This window comes from Oncorhynchus nerka, linkage group LG15 (assembly GCF_034236695.1).
Source record: "Oncorhynchus nerka isolate Pitt River linkage group LG15, Oner_Uvic_2.0, whole genome shotgun sequence".
Taxonomy (NCBI): domain Eukaryota; kingdom Metazoa; phylum Chordata; class Actinopteri; order Salmoniformes; family Salmonidae; genus Oncorhynchus; species Oncorhynchus nerka.
The window spans coordinates 26,629,998-26,649,127 of record NC_088410.1 but is presented as its reverse complement, the minus strand read 5'-3'; the positions used below and the strand labels follow the sequence as shown (position 1 = coordinate 26,649,127).

At 47.4% G+C, this 19,130-nt stretch overlaps 2 protein-coding genes across 4 annotated transcripts in view; one reads left to right on the top strand and one right to left on the bottom strand.

Annotated features, from left to right (window-relative positions):
- Nucleotides 1–1,277, bottom strand: part of palm3 (paralemmin 3) — a 37,255-nt gene extending 35,978 nt beyond the window's left edge. Inside the window, exon 1 of one of the 2 annotated variants that reach the window (XM_065001400.1) lies at nt 1,190–1,277. The gene's annotated coding sequence lies outside the window, so the exon portion shown is untranslated. Of the gene's footprint in view, nt 1–766; nt 1,147–1,189 lie in introns of those variants that run through there. The other variant, XM_065001399.1, reaches the window with a different exon arrangement.
- The window catches only part of LOC115121920 (phospholipid phosphatase-related protein type 2-like), a 61,491-nt gene continuing 43,628 nt past the window's right edge, over nt 1,268–19,130 (top strand). For both annotated transcript variants that reach the window (XM_065001401.1, XM_065001402.1), the window contains exons 1-4: nt 1,268–1,354; nt 2,652–2,727; nt 4,762–4,960; nt 8,413–8,540. In XM_065001401.1, coding sequence (XP_064857473.1) covers nt 8,469–8,540 — 72 coding nt within the window. In that variant the 5' untranslated portion in view covers nt 1,268–1,354; nt 2,652–2,727; nt 4,762–4,960; nt 8,413–8,468. The remainder of the gene's footprint in view (nt 1,355–2,651; nt 2,728–4,761; nt 4,961–8,412; nt 8,541–19,130) is intronic.

The window sequence follows — 19,130 nt, the reverse complement described above, 5'->3', positions numbered from 1 at the left end:
AATCAGTGTGAGCCAAGGGATTCTGTTAGATGGGTAATAGTTTAGCGTGTCGGGCTATGTTGTTGTGTGTACAATATTGGTGGTGTGTGTAAGTGGTGCAACAGCAGCTAGACACTATCACCAAGCTCTATTAGTCTCCGAGATAGAAAGCTGGCCCAATTTGTTCTGTCATCCCAGAACGCATTCATTAACTAGGTTATAATGAGCTACATTTACCCTCCCTTTGAGGTAGATTATATTCTCTGTATTTAAATACTCCATTCAAGTGTATCATCATTTCTGAATGTACCCTCTAGAAATGTGGGAGATCTGTGAAATAACTCCAATTGATATGGAAAAGCTCAACATCGTTTTGGCAACATTATATAACCTTTCCTTCCAAATGTTTTTTTTCTTCCCTATGAGGCCTCTTTGTGACTATCCACACTCACTGGCAAGTTCATTTCTAAGCTGATGAATGAATATATCAACAAATAAGATGGGACCAAATGTAACTGTGATTCTATAATTATTTGGTGAATCTGTGGTTTAATGGTTTACAGAGGTCATGCACGTTGCAAATCATCAGCTTGCAGCCAGGCCTGTCGTTGCGCGCGCACACGGATCACATTTGTAGCACGAGTTGGCACGAGTTCAAAAGGTGTCAACCCAAGGACGTTTACTAACTTTCTGCAGTCGGGAAAAATGTCAAATTCAATAGAAAACAAAAGCAAAGTAACTTTGAAATCGAAAGGTGTTGGCTAATAATATTATTGCAGACACTTACCTGTTTGTTCCAACGTGGCCACTCGGCGTTGTCGGTGGTTAGAAATTAAATAATTAAAAACGAAAGCAAGAAAAACACTGACGTGGTTTAACGAGAGTTTTGCAATAAAGAAATACACCGCAGGGGAAAACCTCCTGTCGTTGCTCTACTTAGGAATGGTTTTTAAAAAAGGCAGAAAATCCACCTATGAAAAACAAACACCTGAGCGTTTTATCCGCTTGTGAAACGCCAAACTCGTCACATCAGTGCAGCAGACACACGAAAACGTGCAACTTAAAACGTCTCTAAGGTTTTTAAAATAGACATGAGAGTACAGCAAAATCCCTTTCAGAGAAATATGTTTGTCACTCCCTGCCTCCCAAACCGAGTCGGTGCGTGTCCAAAATGCACGGGAGCTCAGAAGCAACGTTCTGTTACAGTTACCTGACTCATGTTCCGTGTTGTGCTGTGCTGGGTGGCCAACCCTCTTTTCAGAGAACAGCACAGGGATAGTTGCGTGTTGTTCGTTATGTACCAACTGTAGGTAGTGAGAAGTGAACTTTCCATTCCACAGGAGCAACCATAGACATTGAAACCAGGGCGCAACAGGTAACACAACTGACAATATTTTATTGTGTGACGTGAAATGGAGAATGGGCAATGTGAACATCACAAAAGTTATCGACAAACAAAGAGTAAATAGTTGAATAGTAGCGCATCTAGAAGGGAGCAGTAGTAGCCAGTATCCTCCTATGTTCTCATTATACAAGCGTGATATTGGAATATAGGCTAAATGCACCCAGAGCAACAGTGGCATTACTATTTTAACGTCTGGAGATGTGGGCAATATTCTCGTCCCCGTAAATTACAGATTACATATATATATTTCATTGCTCCATATTTCCGATCTGAATAATTATGTCCAAACTATTTAAACATAATATCCTTGACTGTAATCCATCAAATGGACTCACAAACACACACATGGGCACAATAACACGTACCCTGAATCGCCCTAGTTTTGATTCTTGAATAAAAAAGGAAACCGTAGGAGTTCTTCACATTGAGAGCCAAACACTGTATTAGTCATGTCCCTTCCAACAATGTGTGTGTGTGTGCGCGCGTTCATGCGCACGTACGCGCCTTGCATGTGTGTGCCTGTGCCTGCATACATGCCCCCACGTGTGCGTGCACAAGGCAAGAGAGTGTATGTTAGTCGTTGTCTCATGCTCTACTTTCGTCTCCACAGTGGACCTGTCTATTGAGGTTGCTACTGTCCCTGACTTGCCCTTGTATTCCACTTTTACTCCTTTGACTTTGACTCTTATTAAAACTACGTTCATATGCATGACTTTGACTCTTGTTAAAACTATGTTAATATGCATGACTTGGCATCTGTGCTTGAGCTCACACATTATCATAATGGCTCTCAGAGAGGTAAAAAAAATGATGCATCACAATATCTTACATCACATGATTGAAAAACGCATATCTGCAAAGTAGTGGGAAAGTATTGAATGTGATTTGTCCTTTGAGAGACTGCAGTAAAGATATGAATAACTACTGTTACTCTCTTTGCCAGGTGGTGTATTGTTGAAACCTCTTCCTTTAGACCTCATTAAAATCGCCTGGGGTTGATGCAGTACAGTCCCAGCCAATGTCCCTCTCCCCCATACTGCGTGTGGGTGTACGTGTGTACATGTGTGCGTGCCTCAATGAATGTCACTCCTTGTCATGGGAATGGGATGCTGTGTTTCCATGGGAACAACACACACAAAAAAAATCTTGATGCTTTTAACAGTCAGTCACAAGGAAACTAACTCTCTCCCTTTGCCAGGTCTATGCACTGGACATATTGTATTGAAGGCGTGTTTACATCATGTATCCTATCCACCCTCTCCAACAGGCTTATTGAAATGCAGGCCTCAAGTTGTCATCCTTCCCCTCCAATCAGGGACTGATTCAGACCCGGGCGACACCGGGTGAGTGACTCTATGGACCAATCAGTGACATTACCAATCAATTAACTACCAGGGAGAAATGATAACCAGCCCCACCACAGACCTGAAGGCCTTGCTTTTCATACCCCTGGTCTGTAGCTATGTGGAATATTCAATAGTTGTTCATTATGGTAAACTAGTACAGTATGTACAGAACTCTTCGTAGAGTAACAGGCACATCCAGCAGCATGATGCAAGTCATACCACATCCAGGCTGGAGCAGCAGCTCCCAGGACAATGCTTTATAGGTCCTCACACTGGTGATAATGAACATGCATGAATACACATTCCACGTACAGTACATACTGCCTTGGGGAGTCACACACACACACACACACACACACACACACACACACACACACACACACACACACACAGTCTTGTACAGGTAACCTTGTGGGGACACACAATTCAGTCCTGTTCAAAATCCTATTCACAATAACCCATGTTCTCACCCTAACCTTAACAAAATAAACTTAACCCTAAACCTAACCCTAGCTCCTAACCCTAACCTAGTTCTAACACTAATTCTAACCTTAACCCTAAACCACATAGAAACAGCATTTGACCTCGTGGGGAACAACAAAATATCCCCAGTTGGTCAAATTTTTGTTAGTTTACTATTCTTGTGGGGAAACACACAGACACACACACACACGCACACACACACCGCCTGAGGCTGCTGGTGCCTGGCACTTGAAGGCCCATGACCCATATAGGGCCTGGTGCACAGGTGTGTGTGTGCGTGTGTGGGTGTGTGTGTGTCTGAAACGCCCCACTTTTCCACTTGGTGACGCATCATTAATCCCGTCATTCTGAGGCACTCACCTGAGCCCACGCGTTTATACACACACACACACACACACACACACACACACACACACACACACACACACACACACACACACACATACACATACACATACACATACACACACGCAGCCATGGGCTTAGCTTTCTAAAGGTATGCTGCCTGCCCCTACAATCATAGAAAACAACTACAAACCATCTACAACCTAAAAGGGTTCTTCGGCTGTCCTCGTTGGTGAACCCTTTGTAAAAACCCTTTTGGTTCCTGGTAAAAACACTTTTGGTTCCAAGAAGAACCCTTTTGGGTTCTATGTAGAACCCTTTCCACGTTGGGCTCTACATGGAACCCAAAAGGGTTGTACCTAGAACCAAAAAGGGTTCTCCTATGTGGACAGCTGAAGAACCCTTTTCTCTAAGAGTGTAGACTAGCCTATCATTCAGCCGTTATTCCTATACCGCTGACACACATACACACACACACACTATCTCTCTCTCTCTCTCTCTCACACACTCATTCTCTCTCTCTCTCTCTCTCTCTCTCTCTCTCTCTCTCACACTCATTTCTCTCTCTCTCTCTCTCTCTCTCTCTCTCTCACACACTCATTCTCTCCCTCTCCCTCTCTCTCTCTCTCACACTCATTCTCTCCCTCTCCCTCTCTCTCTCTCTCTCTCTCCCTCTCTCTCTCTCCCTCTCTCTCTCTCTCTCTCTCTCACTCATTCTCTCCCTCTCCCCCTCTCTCTCTCTCTCTCTCTCTCTCTCTCTCACACACTCGTTCTCTCCCTCTCTACTCCGCTGCCTGCGTTCTCTCTTCTCCCGCGGTCTCATGCTCTCATTCCTTCGTCTTCCGACTCTTTCACTCTCACTCTCCTTCACTCTCTCTCTCATCTCCTCTCTCTTCTCCGCTCTCTTGCCTTCGTTCACTCTAATTATCTCTCTCACCCCTCGCATCCTCCACTCCCTCTCTCTCCCAGCCTCTCTAGTTCTTTCTCTCTCTATTGAAGCCCTCAAGCCGTACCGATTCATTAATTAGCTTCGTCCGTCCACGGAAGATTAGCAAAGTAGCGTAGCGACTGCATGTTGCCCAGTGCATATAGATAGACTGTGTTGCTTGTGCTTTACTGTGAATCTATACACACACACACATTAACACACACTCTAGCAGACAAACACTCTCTCTCTCTCTCTCTCTCTCTCTCTCTCTGTAGCGTTGGCTTACTAGAGAAAGCAGCAGTGAAAGTGCAGGCGGTCTACTTTGACTGAAGACTCGGAGCAGATAAAACAAACACAGACAGAAGACAGCAGGATGGGAGCCTTCAGCGAGTTGTAAAATACTCCAGTTCTTCTCTGTCAAAGGCAGAGGCTGTGGCTACTGTCTAGCAACACTTCATCACCACTACTTCTCTGGTAAGACCAGATTTTATTCATGGCATTCTTTTTCTTTGATAAAAGACAGTATTAGGAGTGTGTTTTTGCCACACACATTATACTGTAGACGCTGTTATAATGTGTGTGTGTGTGTGTGTGTGTGTGTGTGTGTGTGTGTGTGTGTGTGTGTGTGTGTGTGTGTGTGTTTTGTGTGTGAGAGAGAGAGAGAGAAAGCCATAGATAGGATGATGAGTGCAGTAGCAGAGACATCTCAGTCTCCGTCTTTCCTGACCCACATTGATGAACCTGTAGTGCTACATGCAGAGCTGTCTTAATGTCTTACTCCCCTAGCGCACACACACACACACACACACACACACACACACACACACACACACACACACACAGTGTCACACACACATTATAAAAGCAAATACATTCACTCTCTCTCGCACACACACACATTTGCTGGATTGTCAGGGAGAAAGAGTAGCGTATCAGTCGTGTGTGTGGGTGAGTGTGTGTGTGTGTGGGTAAGTGTGTGTAATTGTGTGGGACTGTGTGTCGCTGTATGTGGGATTGTGTGTAGCTGTTGGTGGGTAGTGAGAGAGGAGGTGTGTGGTAGTGTGTGAGGCAGGGTTTTGGGGTGTCATGACAATACTGCAGTGGTATGAGATGGAACACAGATGATGACAGAGACACAGAGAGATTATGTATTGAGAGAGAGAGCGAGACAGAGAGAGATTAAGAGAAAAAAGGAGGGATGACTGAGCTGGGTGAAGAGAGAAGGAGAGATGGACTGAGTGGGGTGAAGAGAGAGAAGGAGAGATGGACTGAGAGGGGTGAAGAGAGAGAAGGAGAGATGGACTGAGTGGGGTGAAGAGAGAGAAGGAGAGATGGACTGAGAGGGGTGAAGAGAGAAAAGGAGAGATGGACTGAGTGGGGCGAAGAGAGAGAAGGAGAGATGGACTGAGTGGGGCGAAAAGAGAGAAAGAGAGATGGACTGAGTGGGGTGAAGAGAGAGAAGGAGTGATGGACTGAGTGGGGTGAAGAGAGAGATGGACTGAGTGGGGTGAAGAGAGAGAAAGAGAGATGGACTGAGTGGGGTGAAGAGAGAGAAGGAGAGATGGGCTGAGTAGGGTGAGGAGAGAGAAGGAGAGATGGACTGAGTGGGGTGAAGCGAGAGAAGGAGAGTATCCGGAGCATCAGCATTTGTGGGTTCGATTACAGGCTCAAAATGGCCAGAAACTAAGAACTTTCTTCTGAGACTCGTCAGTCTCTTCTTGTTCTGAGAAATGAAGGCTATTCCATGCGAGAAATTGCCAAGAAACTGAAGATCTCGCACAACACTGTGTACTACTCCCTTCACAGAATAGCGCAAACTGGCTCTAACCAGAATAGAAAGAGGAGTGTGAGGCCCCGGTGCACAACTGAGCAAGAGGACAAGTACATTAGAGTGTCTAGTATGAGAAACAGACGCCTCACAAGTCCTCAACTGGCAGCTTCATTAAATAGTACCCGCGAAACACCAGTCTCAATGTCAACAGTGAATAGACTGACAAGTTTCAGAAGAACGTTCTTTGTTTCTTGCCATTTTGAGCCTGTAATCAAACCCACAAATGCTGATGCTCCAGACAACAGTTTTCAGCTGTGCAAAACATAATTGCACAAGGGTTTTCTAATGATCAATTAGCCTTTTAAAATGATCAACTTGGATTAGCTAACAAAACGTGCAATTGGAACACAAGTGTGATGGTTGCTGATAATGGGCCTCTGTATGCCTATGTAGATATTCCATTAAAATCTGTTGTTTCCAGCTACAATAGTCATTTACAACATTAACAATGTCTACACTGTATTTCAGATCAATTTGATGTTATTTTAATTTCTAAGTGACCCCACATTTTTTGAACGGTAGTGTATCTCAATTCAGGATTCTGTTCAGAAAGGCCTGAGATCAGGGCAACGTCCCCAATGGCACCCCGTTCCCTAAGTAGTGCACTATGTAGGGAATAGGGTGCTATTTGGGACATGGGCGAAGAAAGGGTGACCCGAAGGAGGCTTTCTAAGAAGAGTATACAGAAGGGACTAAGGGATGTCAATCAAACCTTGGGACTGCTTTTCAAGTAAAGAAATGCATTATTCTCGCTCTGTATCGGAATTCATATTTGGGGTTTATGCACTACCCAGAATAATATTGACTGTGTGACTCAAACACTTCAACTGCAAATCAACTCAGACAGGCTTTTTTTGCTGCTACGTGGTGAGAAATGTACTGTTGACTTTGATGGAACAGTATCCATAGTCCTTGGAGCCTACAGTTCTTTCCCCATACGGGTATCTGCTTGTGGGTAGGTGGAAGGAAGCCTTCTTATCTTATGCCACTGTCTTTGCCAAATGCCTTTCTTTAATATATGTTCTCTTATCTTTTGCTGTCCTGTGGGGGGAATCCCTGAGTTGACTTCAATTTGGGATTGTTGTTGTTCAATGTTTTCTCTTCCCTCTTTCAATCATCTTTTTTGAACCTTCTCTCCCTGTCTCTCTTATGTATATCCTATTCCCATGCTGTGTTTGACTGACTGTGTCTGAAAACTGTATGTGACTGACTGTATCTGAAAACTGTATCTGACTGACTGTGTCTGACTGACTGTGTCTGAAAACTGTATCTGACTGACTGTATCTGACTGACTGTGTCTGAAAACTGTATCTGACTGACTGTATCTGACTGACTGTGTCTGAAAACTGTATCTGACTGACTGTATCTGACTGACTGTATCTGAAAACTGTATCTGACTGACTGTGTCTGAAAACTGTATCTGACTGACTGTATCTGAAAACTGTATCTGATTGACTGTATCTGACTGACTGTGTCTGAAAACTGTATCTGACTGACTGTATCTGAAAACTGTATCTGACTGACTGTATCTGACTGACTGTGTCTGAAAACTGTATCTGACTGACTGTATCTGACTGACTGTGTCTGAAAACTGTATCTGACTGACTGTATCTGAAAACTGTATCTGACTGACTGTATCTGACTGACTGTGTCTGAAAACTGTATCTGACTGACTGTATCTGAAAACTGTATCTGACTGACTGTATCTGAAAACTGTATCTGACTGACTGTATCTGACTGACTGTGTCTGAAAACTGTGTCTGACTGACTGTGTCTGACTGACTGTATCTGAAAACTGTATCTGACGGACTGTATCTGACTGACTGTGTCTGAAAACTGTGTCTGACTGACTGTGTCTGACTGACTGTGTCTGAAAACTGTATCTGACGGACTGTGTCTGTGTCCCAAATGGAACCATATTTTGTGTGTGTGTCTGTGTGTGTCCGTGTGCGTGTCCGTGTGTGTGTGCTTGTGTGTGTGTGATAAAAACGTTTTTTTTTAAATAACTCAAAATGGTTCCGTAATGGACTGAATTGGAGCAATTTGGCACAACACTACTTTTCTGGGGCTGTTGCTAAAGGTTATGATTCTACAGGTGCATCAGTCCAGCTAACAGAAGAGAAACAGAAGAGAAACCGGGAAGAAGGAACAATGAGGAATATAGGGGACAGAGACCTACAGAAGACCAGCACCTACATCGTACCCTGCTTCCTGTTAGTGGAGGTGAGTGGGCAGCATATTGACCAATCATTTGTATCTTAAGGTGAAAGAAAAAGGATACATTCCAATATTTCAATCACCCTTTCTCTTGTCCCCTTTTAACACACAATAAATCCAATCCTATATATTGGAACATGGCCTCAGTGCAGAGACCTCTTTGTTCATTGCTCTGTCTGTACTTCCTCCTCTCCTCCGCTCCTCTCCCTCCTCTCCCTCTGCTCCTCTCATCCCCCCTCTCCTCTCCCTTCTTCTCCTCTCCTCTCCTCCTCTCCTCTCCTCCTCTCCCTCCTCTCCTCCGCTGCCCTCCTCTCATCCCCCTCTCCTCTCTTCTTGTCTATTTTCCTCTCCTTTCCTCTCCTTTCCTCTCCATTCCTCTCCTCCCTAATCCCTCTCTCCCTCCTCTCCTCCTCTCCCTCCTCTCCCTCCTCTCCTATCATTCCCCCTTTCTCCTTTTCTCTGCTCTGTTCCTCTCATCCCCCTCTCCTCTCCCTTCTTCCCCTCTCCTTTCCTCTCCTCTCCTCTGATCCCCCTCTTCCTCCTATCCTCTCCCTCCTCTCTCATCCCCCTCTTCCTCCTATCCTCCTCTCCCTCCTCTCCTCTCATCCCCCTCTCCCTCCTCCGTTCCTCTCCCTCCTCTCATCCCCCTCTCCGTTCTTCTTCTCCTCGCCTCCCCTCCCTCCTCTCCTCACATCCCCCTCTTCCTCCTATCCTCCTCTCCCTCCTCTCCTCTCATCCCCCTCTCCCTCCTCCGTTCCTCTCCCTCCTCTCATCCCCCTCTCCGTTCTTCTTCTCCTCGCCTCCCCTCCCTCCTCTCCTCACATCCCCCTCTTCCTCCTATCCTCCTCTCCCTCCTCTCCTCTCATCCCCCTCTCCCTCCTCCGTTCCTCTCCCTCCTCTCATCCCCCTCTCCTCTCCGTTCTTCTTCTCCTCGCCTCCCCTCCCTCCTCTCCTCACATCCCCCTCTTCCTCCTCTCCTCCTCTCCCTCCTCTCATCCCCCTCTCCTCTCCCTTCTTCTTCTCCTCGCCTCCCCTTCCTCCTCTCCTCACATCCCCCTCTTCCTCCTATCCTCCTCTCCCTCCTCTCCTCTCATCCCCCTCTCCCTCCTCCGTTCCTCTCCCTCCTCTCATCCCCCTCTCCCTTCTTCTTCTCCTCGCCTCCCCTCCCTCCTCTCCTCACATCCCCCTCTTCCTCCTATCCTCCTCTCCCCCTCTCCTCTCATCCCCCTCTCCCTCCTCCGTTCCTCTCCCTCCTCTCATCCCCCTCTCCCTTCTTCTTCTCCTCGCCTCCCCTCCCTCCTCTCCTCACATCCCCCTCTTCCTCCTATCCTCCTCTCCCTCCTCTCCTCTCATCCCCCTCTCCCTCCTCCGTTCCTCTCCCTCCTCTCATCCCCCTCTCCTCTCCCTTCTTCTTCTCCTCGCCTCCCCTTCCTCCTCTCTCCTCTCATCCCCCCCTCTTCCTCCTATCCCCCTCCTCTCCCTCCTCTCCTCTCATCCCCCTCTCCCTCCTCCGTTCTTCTCCTCCCTCCTCTCATCCCCCTCTCCTCTCCCTTCTTCTTCTCCTCGCCTCACATCCCCCCTTCCTCCTCCTCCTCTCCCTCCTCTCCTCTCATCCCCCCTCTCCCTCCTCTCCTCTCATCCCCCCTCTCCCTCCTCCGTTCCTCTCCTCTCCTCTCATCCCCCTCTTCCTCCTCTCCTCTTCTTCTCTCTCCCCTCTCCCTCCTCCTCCCTCCTCTCCTCTCATCCCCCTCTTCCTCCTATCCTCTCCCTCCCTCTCCTCACATCCCCCCTCTTCCTCCTATCCTCCTCTCCCTCCTCTCCTCTCATCCCCCTCTCCCTCCTCCGTTCCTCTCCCTCCTCTCATCCCCCCCCTCTCCGTTCTTCTTCTCCTCGCCTCCCCTCCCTCCTCTCCTCACATCCCCCTCTTCCTCCTATCCTCCTCTCTCTCCTCTCCTCTCATCCCCCCCTCTCCCTCCTCCGTTCCTCTCCCTCCTCTCATCCCCCTCTCCCTTCTTCTTCTCCTCGCCTCCCCTCCCTCCTCTCCTCACATCCCCCCATTCCTCCTATCCTCCTCTCCCCCTCTCCTCTCATCCCCCTCTCCCTCCTCCGTTCCTCTCCCTCCTCTCATCCCCCTCTCCCTTCTTCTTCTCCTCGCCTCCCCTCCCTCCTCTCCTCACATCCCCCTCTTCCTCCTATCCTCCTCTCCCTCCTCTCCTCTCATCCCCCCCTCTCCCTCCTCCGTTCCTCTCCCTCCTCTCATCCCCCTCTCCTCTCCCTTCTTCTTCTCCTCGCCTCCCCTTCCTCCTCTCCTCACATCCCCCTCTTCCTCTTATCCTCCTCTCCCTCCTCTCCTCTCATCCCCCTCTCCCTCCTCCGTTCCTATCCCTCCTCTCATCCCCCTCTCCTCTCCCTTCTTCTTCTCCTCGCCTCCCCTTCCTCCTCTCCCTCCTCTCCTCTCATCCCCCTCTCCCTCCTCTCCTCTCATCCCCCTCTCCCTCCTCCGTTCCTCTCCCTCCTCTCATCCCCCTCTCCTCTCCCTTCTTCTTCTCCTCGCCTCCCTCTCCCTCCTCTCCTCACATCCCCCTCTTCCTCCTATCCTCTCCCTCCTCTCCTCACATCCCCCTCTTCCTCCTATCCTCCTCTCCCTCCTCTCCTCTCATCCCCCCTCTCCCTCCTCCGTTCCTCTCCCTCCTCTCATCCCCCCTCTCCTCTCCCTTCTTCTTCTCCTCGCCTCCCCTTCCTCCTCTACCCCCTCTCCTTCTCAGGACCCTCTGTATTCTATAAACCCTCACATGTATTTCCTAATTAACCGGCCTAATTAACACAAGGAAATGCAATTAGCCCGCTCAGCCGCTAGCACTCTACGCTATTGCTAATGCTGTGCCCACTGCCCATAGAGCCTGCAACAAGGGCTAGCGTAGTGGGTTAGCAGAGTTTTAGCATTATCATGAGGTAAGAGGGGGATTTTTTCCATTAGCTTTACAGTATATCTAACACGTTACTGAGACCGTGCACCAGCTGTGCACGCGGAGCCTTTGGGCAGAGCTAGCGTAGCAAGTTTATAGAGTTTTAGCATTATCATAGGGTTAGAAGTTGATTTTAGTCGTTAGCTATACAGTGGACTATATATTTCATGGGGTTTTAATATCAGGGCTAACATTAGTAGCTACAGTTTAGGGTAGCCTAGTGGGGCGGCAGGGTAGCCTAGTGGTTAGAGCATTGGACTAGTAACCGGAAGGTTGCAAGTTCAAATCCCCGAGCTGACAAGTTACAAATCTGTCAGTCTGCCCCTGAACAGGCAGTTAACCCACTGTTCCTAGGCCGTCATTGAAAATAAGAATTTGTTCTTAACTGACTTGCCTAGTTAAATAAAGGTAGGGTAAGAGGTTGATTTTGAGTTTAGCCACAAGACAACTGTATATATCCCGTGGGGTGTTATGACAGTTGGAGTGGACAAATGTGTTTTTGTTCAACTGCAGTGAGAGAAACTGTAGGGCTATGGAGTTAGACAGTAAGGATGGTTAACCTCTTTACAGTGTAGAATTCAGTTTAGGTATCAGATGTAACTAGCCACTGTATATCTCATGTGTAGCACACGGGGATGTGTGAAATGTACTCCGCAACCTAAAATATCCTCACTTGCGGTAACAAATTGTACATTTTCGGTGGCGCTGACTGGTAAGACTGGGAAGCTCCGGGAGTGCCGTCACGTGTGCAAGCAAAGCAGAGGTCCTGGGTTCGAGCCTTAGAGTGAGCCAAATCAGGAGAACACGGTACTCGCTAAGCAACCAGCGTGATGTTCGTCAAACCTGTGTTATGACAGTTGATTGTATTTTTGTTCAAATCAGAGACATTTTAGGGCTAGCAGTTAGTCATGGTACCACATAGGGTTAATGGTTGGGATCGATGTAGCTATATCCCAGTGTGTTCGGAGAGTTGGAGAGTGGACTTCATAATGTGTTTTTGTACAGCCGCACTGTCGGAGAAACAGCAGTAAACAAAAATGCAGTTTGCAGCGTATTAGCGGTTGAGTCTGAATTTGAGCTTAGTCACTAGACATGCAGGCTATGTTCCCGAATGGCACCCTATTCCCTATAGGGCCCACGGTGCTCTGGTCGAAAGTAGTGCACTATGTAGGAAATATGGCGGCATTTGGGACGCAGGGCCAGCATGCCCCAATGGGGTGTCGTGAGAGCTTGAGTTTAATGTGTGTTTGTACCACTGTAGTCGGAGAAAACAGTAGTACATCTCTGGGGCATTCGCCTCCTACACACATTATACCATTCTCTACCCGACACACTCAGTCTGTGTCCCAAATGGCACCCTATTCCCTTTATAGCGCACTACTTTTGACCTGAGCCTCCTTTGGCCTCCTTTAGCCCTCCTTTCTTCAACCATACTCCTCCACTCCTACAACCAAGCCATCCAGCTATTTTTACACTCCTCCAAAACACTCATCCCTCTCTCCAACACTCCTCCAAGGTCCCCTCTCCTCTCTTTTTCCACCCCTCCTCTCCTTCTTCTCTCGTCCGTCGGTGGAAGGGAGTGAGAGAGTAAACGGCCTGCTACTGTACAGCACCCCAGAGGGCATCCAGTCTTCTGTTGTTACATTAGCATCTCATTACACTATTCTCTAAAACAAACGGGCTGACGCTCTCCTTTTTTCCGCCTCTCTTCTCTTCATCTCTTATTCTCTCTCTCGCTCTCGCTCTCTCTCTCGCATTTTTTTGTATTTTCCAACCATTTCCATCTTTCTCTATCCTAGAACGTGAGAACATTTCTTATCAGTCCCGTTAATAAACAAGGGATTACACAGGATTTCCCCCTTCCCATCCTTTTGACTGGGATGAGAACTTCAGAATGGAAAATGGAAGCTAAGCTGCTCCATCTCTATCTCTTCTAACCTCTCCTCCTTCCAGGCAGAATAATCCTGGTGTGAAAAGACACACATATAAACGTATCACACACTCACACACAGACACACTGAAATGCACATGCACACGGACGCACAGACACACTCTCTCTCTCTTTCTCTCTCTTCTCTCCTGGTCCAGCAGTGTGTAACATGGTAGACGTGCTGTGGGGGCACAAAGGGGCACAAAGTGTCTGCTCTCAAGGCTAACTGGCTCCTTCACTGTCGGATGTGGCAGGGCTTGAAAACTATTACGGACTACAAAGGGAAACCCAGCCGCGAGCTGCCCAGTGACGCGAGCCTACCAGATGAGCTAAATGCTTTTTATGCTCGCTTCTAGGGAAGCAACACTGAAGCATGCATGAGAGCACCAGCTGTTCCAGACGACTGTGTTAACGCTCTCGGTAGCCGATGTGAGCAAGGCCTTTAAACAGGTCAACATTCACAAAGATGCAGGACCAGGCAGATTACCAGCATGTGTACTCAAAGCATGTGCGGACCAACTGGCAAGTGTCTTCACTGACATTTTCAACCTCTCCCTGACCGAGTCTGTAATAACTACATGTTTCAAGCAGACCACCATAGTCCCTGTGCCCAAGGAAGCGAAGGTAACCTGCCTAAATGATTACCGCCCTGTAGCACTCACGTCGGTAGCCATGAAGTGCTTAGAAAGGCTGGTCATGGCTCACATCAATAGCATCATCCACTCCAATTCGCATACCGGCCCAACAGATCCACAGATGATGAAATCTCAATCGCACTCCACACTGCCGTTTCCCACATGGACAAAAGGAACACCTATGTGAGAATGCTGTTCATTGACTACAGCGCAGCGTTCAACAACGTAGTGCCCACAAAGCTCATCACTAAGCTAAGGACCTTGGAACTAAACACCTCCCTCTGCAACTGGATCCTGGACTTCCTGACGGGCCACCCCCAGGTGGTAAGGGTAGGCAACACATCTGCTACGCTGATCCTCAACATTGGGGCCCCTCAGGGGTGCGTGCTTAGTCCCCTCCTATACTCCCTGTTCACCCACGACCGCGTGGCCAAACACAACTCCAACACCATCGTTAAATTTGCTGACGACACAACAGTGTGAGGCCTGATTACCGACAACGATGAGACAGCCTTTAGGGAGGAGGTCAGAGACCTGGCAGTGTGCTGCCAGGACATCAATCTCTCCCTCAATGTGAGCAAGTCAAAAGAGCTGCTTCTGGACTACAGAAAAAGGCGGGCCGAACAGGCCCCATTAACATCGACGGGGTTGTAGTGGAGCGGGTCGAGAGTTTCAAGTTCCTTGGTGTCCACATCGCCAAGGAATTATCATGGTCCAAACACACCAAGACAGTCATGAAGAGGGCACAACAACACCTTTTCCCCCTCAGGAGACAGAAAAGATTTGGCATGGGTCCCCAGATCCTCAAAAAGTTATACAGCTGCACCATCAAGAGCATCCTGATTGGTTGTATCACCACCTGGTATGGCAACTGCTCTGGCATCTGACCGTAAGGCGCTACAGAGGGTAGTGAGTATGGCCCTGTACATCACTGAGGCCAAGCTTCCAGCCATCCAGGACCTATATACTAGGCAGTATCAGAGGAAAGCCCCAAAAATGGTCAAAGACTCCAGTCACCCAAGTCATAGACTGGTCTAGGACCAAAAGGCTCCTTAACAGCCTCTACCCCCAAGCCATATGACTGCTGAACAATGAATCAAATGGGCACCGGGACTCTTTACATTGACACATCCCCCCCCTCCTCCCCCGTTTGTTTTTACACTGCTGCTACTCGCTGTTTATTATCTATGCATAGTCACTTTACCCCTACCTCCATGTACACATTACCTTGGCTAACCTGTACCTCCGCATATTGACTCGGTACCGGTAACCCCTGTATTGCCTCGTTATTGTTATTTTATTGTTACTTTTTATTATTTTTTACATTAGTTTATTTGGTAAATATTTTCTTAACTCTTTCCTGAACTGCATTGTTGGTTAAGGGCTTGTAAGTAAGCATTTCACGGTAAGGTCTACCGACACCTGTTGTCTTTGGCGCATGTGACAAATACAGTTTGATTTGATTTGATGTCTTAAAAATCCTTTAACTTGTCTCCTCCCCTTCATCTACACTGATTAAAGTGGATTTAACAACTGACCTCAATAATGGATCATAGCTTTGACTTGGATTCACCTGGTCAGTCTATGTCATGGACTGAGAAGGTGTTCTTAATGTTTTGTGCACTCAGTGTATGGGGAATATGGTGCAACAAAGTGTCTGCTCTCAAGGCTAACTGCAGCGGGCTTCAGTGGAAGAGGAAGTAAGTGGCAGGTGGGTGGTCATACTATATGGAAATAAAGGGGCAATCAGCGATTGGTACATCCATTTTTGTTTTCTTTTTAATTCATGATATTCCCATTGATTCTTGACGAGTCTAACTTTTTAATGAAATACCTCTTGAGTTTAGTTCAACTGTCGTACCCGACAACTGTCAAATGATTTGGCCTCTTTTCTTGTAAACTACATTCATTCGTTTACTAAATGAATGGCTGATGAGAAAACTGACAAGCGTATTGTATTCAGATTGCCCCATAGAGAACTCATCTGAGACATTCCCTATGGGCCCTGGTCAAAGGTAGCACACTCTTCTGTATAGGGAATAGGGTGCCATTTGTCCCTCCAACCAGCATTGTCGTATTTATGCTACATAGCTGCAGCATAGAAACACACAAACCACAGTCAACAGAAACGGCAGTAGGATGTTGGTTCTGTATAGATAAGAGGTGGACACCCGTCCATGTTTCCAGCTTCCAGAATAGGCATTGGTTGCGTAAGGTTGTGTATCAAGTCCGCCTGTATGCACACTCACACACACACACACACACACACACACACACACACACACACACACACACACACACACACACACACACACACACAGACACACACACCTCATTCAAATCCATCTCTTTCTGGCTGTCAAGAAAGAGTTAGTAGCCCACTCACACTACATGGTCTAGAGTCTCTCTCGGAGGAGTCTGGGGGAGGACAAGAGGACTTTAAGGCAGTCATGAAGAAAAGGAGGAGTGGTTCTATGAATAGCACCTGCAGTGATGATCTAACGGATGCAGCCGGAAGCACTCGTTAGCTCCCACCTGTTTGTTAATATGAGAGAGATAGGGAGACGGAGAAAGAGCGAGAGGGAAGCGTTTAGGAGATGGGGGGGGGGTGGGGTAGTGAGAGAAGGGTGGGAGAGAGAGAAGGAGCGAGAGGGAGGGTGAGACAGAGGAGAGGCGCGAGAGAAAGGGAGAGAGAGAAAGAGAGATAGAGACTTCACAATACCAGAAATACACATACATTATTGCACCCATCTAACAGAAGGTCTTGGTTATCACTGGTTATGTGTACTGAGTAAATGCAAGGGACTGTGTCAGATGTAGGAACTGACTTGCATAATATGTGAACACATACGGTATGTTCCTACTAGTGTGCTGAGACACATGGACTGTGTGTAATGTCCATATCTTCTTGCCCATGTGATGTTCAATGCAGAGTTGCTCATCTACTGTGCTGCATTGTAAACCATGTTTAACACAATGTTGCTGAGTTTCCCCTAAGAGTAAACTACTGAGGTGATGTCATTATGTAGACCAAGCCTTGTCTCATTCTATCAGGAATAGGGAGAAAGGAGGGGGGGTTAGAGAGAGAGACAGGAGAGAGAGAGAGGAGGGGGGGTTAGAGAGAGAGACAGGAGAGAGAGAGAGGAGGAGGGGTTAGAGAGAGAGACAGGAGAGAGAGAGAGGAGGAGGGGTTAGAGAGAGAGACAGGAGAGAGAGAGAGGAGGAGGGGTTAGAGAGAGAGACAGGAGAGAGAGAAAGAGAGAAAAACATACAACAATATGAAAGCCATGTACACAAACAGATGTGTGGTCAGAATTGGCAAAAAACACACCCATTTCTTTCCACAGGGCCGTGGGGTAAGACAGTGGTGCAGCTTGAGAACCAACCTCTTCAACATATACACATGGGGGCGGCAGGTAGCCTAGTGGTTAGAGCATTGGACTAGTAACTGTAAAGTTGCAAGATCAAATCCCCGAGATGACAAGGTAAAAATCTGTCGCTCTGCCCCTGAACAAGGCAGTTAACCCACTGTTCCTAATTTATTCTTAACTGACTTGCCTAGTTAAATAAAGGTTCAATTAAAAAAAATACACTATACTGTATATACAGAAGTATGTAGACACCCCTTCAAATGAGTGGATTTGGCTATTTCAGCCACACCCGTTTCTGACAAGTGTATAAAATATATCACACCGCCATAGACATGGCATTAGAATTATCTTACTGGAGAGCTTTCAACCTTTCAACGTGGCACCGTCATAGGATGCCACCTTTCCAACAAGTCAGTTCGTCAAATTTCTGCCCTGCCAGAGCTGCCCTAGTCAAGTGCTGTTATTGTGAAGTGGAAACGTCTAGAAGCAACAACGGCTCAGGCGCAAAGTAGTAGGCCACACGAGCTCACAGAACGGGACCGCTGAAGTGCGTAGAGCATAAAAAGCATAAAAATCATCTGTCCTCGGTTGCAACACTCACTACCGAGTTCCAAACTACCTCTGGAAGTAACATCAGCACAATAACTGTTCGTCGGGAGTTCATGAAATGTGTTTCCATGGTCGAGCAGCCACACACAAGCCTAAGATCACCATGAGCAATGCCCTGCATTGGCTGGAGTGGTGTAAAACTAGCCTCAATTGGACTCTGGAGCAGTGGAAACGCGTTCTCTGGAGTGATGAATAACGCTTCACCATCTGGCAGTCCGACAGACGAATCTGGGTTTGGCAGATGCCAGGAGAACGCTACCTGCCCCAATGCATAGTGCCAACTGTAAAGTTTGGTGGAGGAGGAATAATGGTCTGGGGCTGTTTCTCATGGTTAGGGCTAGGCCCCTTAGTTCCAGTGAAGGAAAATCTTAACGTTACAGCATACAATGACATTCTAGACGATTCTGTGCTTCCAACTGTGTGGCAACAATTGAGGGAAGCCCCTTTCTTGTTTCAGCATGACAATGCCCCTGTGCACAAAGTGAGGTCCATACAGAAATGGTTTGTTGAGATCGGTGTGGAGGAACTTGACTGGCCTGCACCAGATGCCTGACCTCAACCTCATCAAACACCTTTGGGATGAATTGGAACACCGACTGCGAGTCAGGCCTAATCGCTCAACATCAGTGCCTGACCTCACTAATGTTCTTGTGGCTGAATGGAAGCAAGTCCCCACAGCAATGTTCCAACATCTAGTGGATAGCCTTCCCAGAAGAGTAGAGGCTGTTATAGCAGCATAGGGGGGACCAGCTCCATTTTAATTCCCATGATTTTGGAATTAAATGTCATATCCTCAGTGTACAACGTTAAACACCAAATAATGCATGCAGAGTAGAATTAGGCCGATACCAGCTAATGATCAAAATCAAGAAAAGAGCTGTTAAATTCTACAACCACCTAAAAGGAAGCGATTCCCAAACCTTCCATAACAAAGCCATCACCTACAGATAGACGAACCTGGAGAAGAGTGCCCTCAGCAAGCTGGTCCTGGGGCTCTGTTTACAAACACAAACAGACCCCACAGAGACTCAGGACAGCAGCACAATTAGACCCAACCAAATCATGAGAAAACAAAAAGATAATTA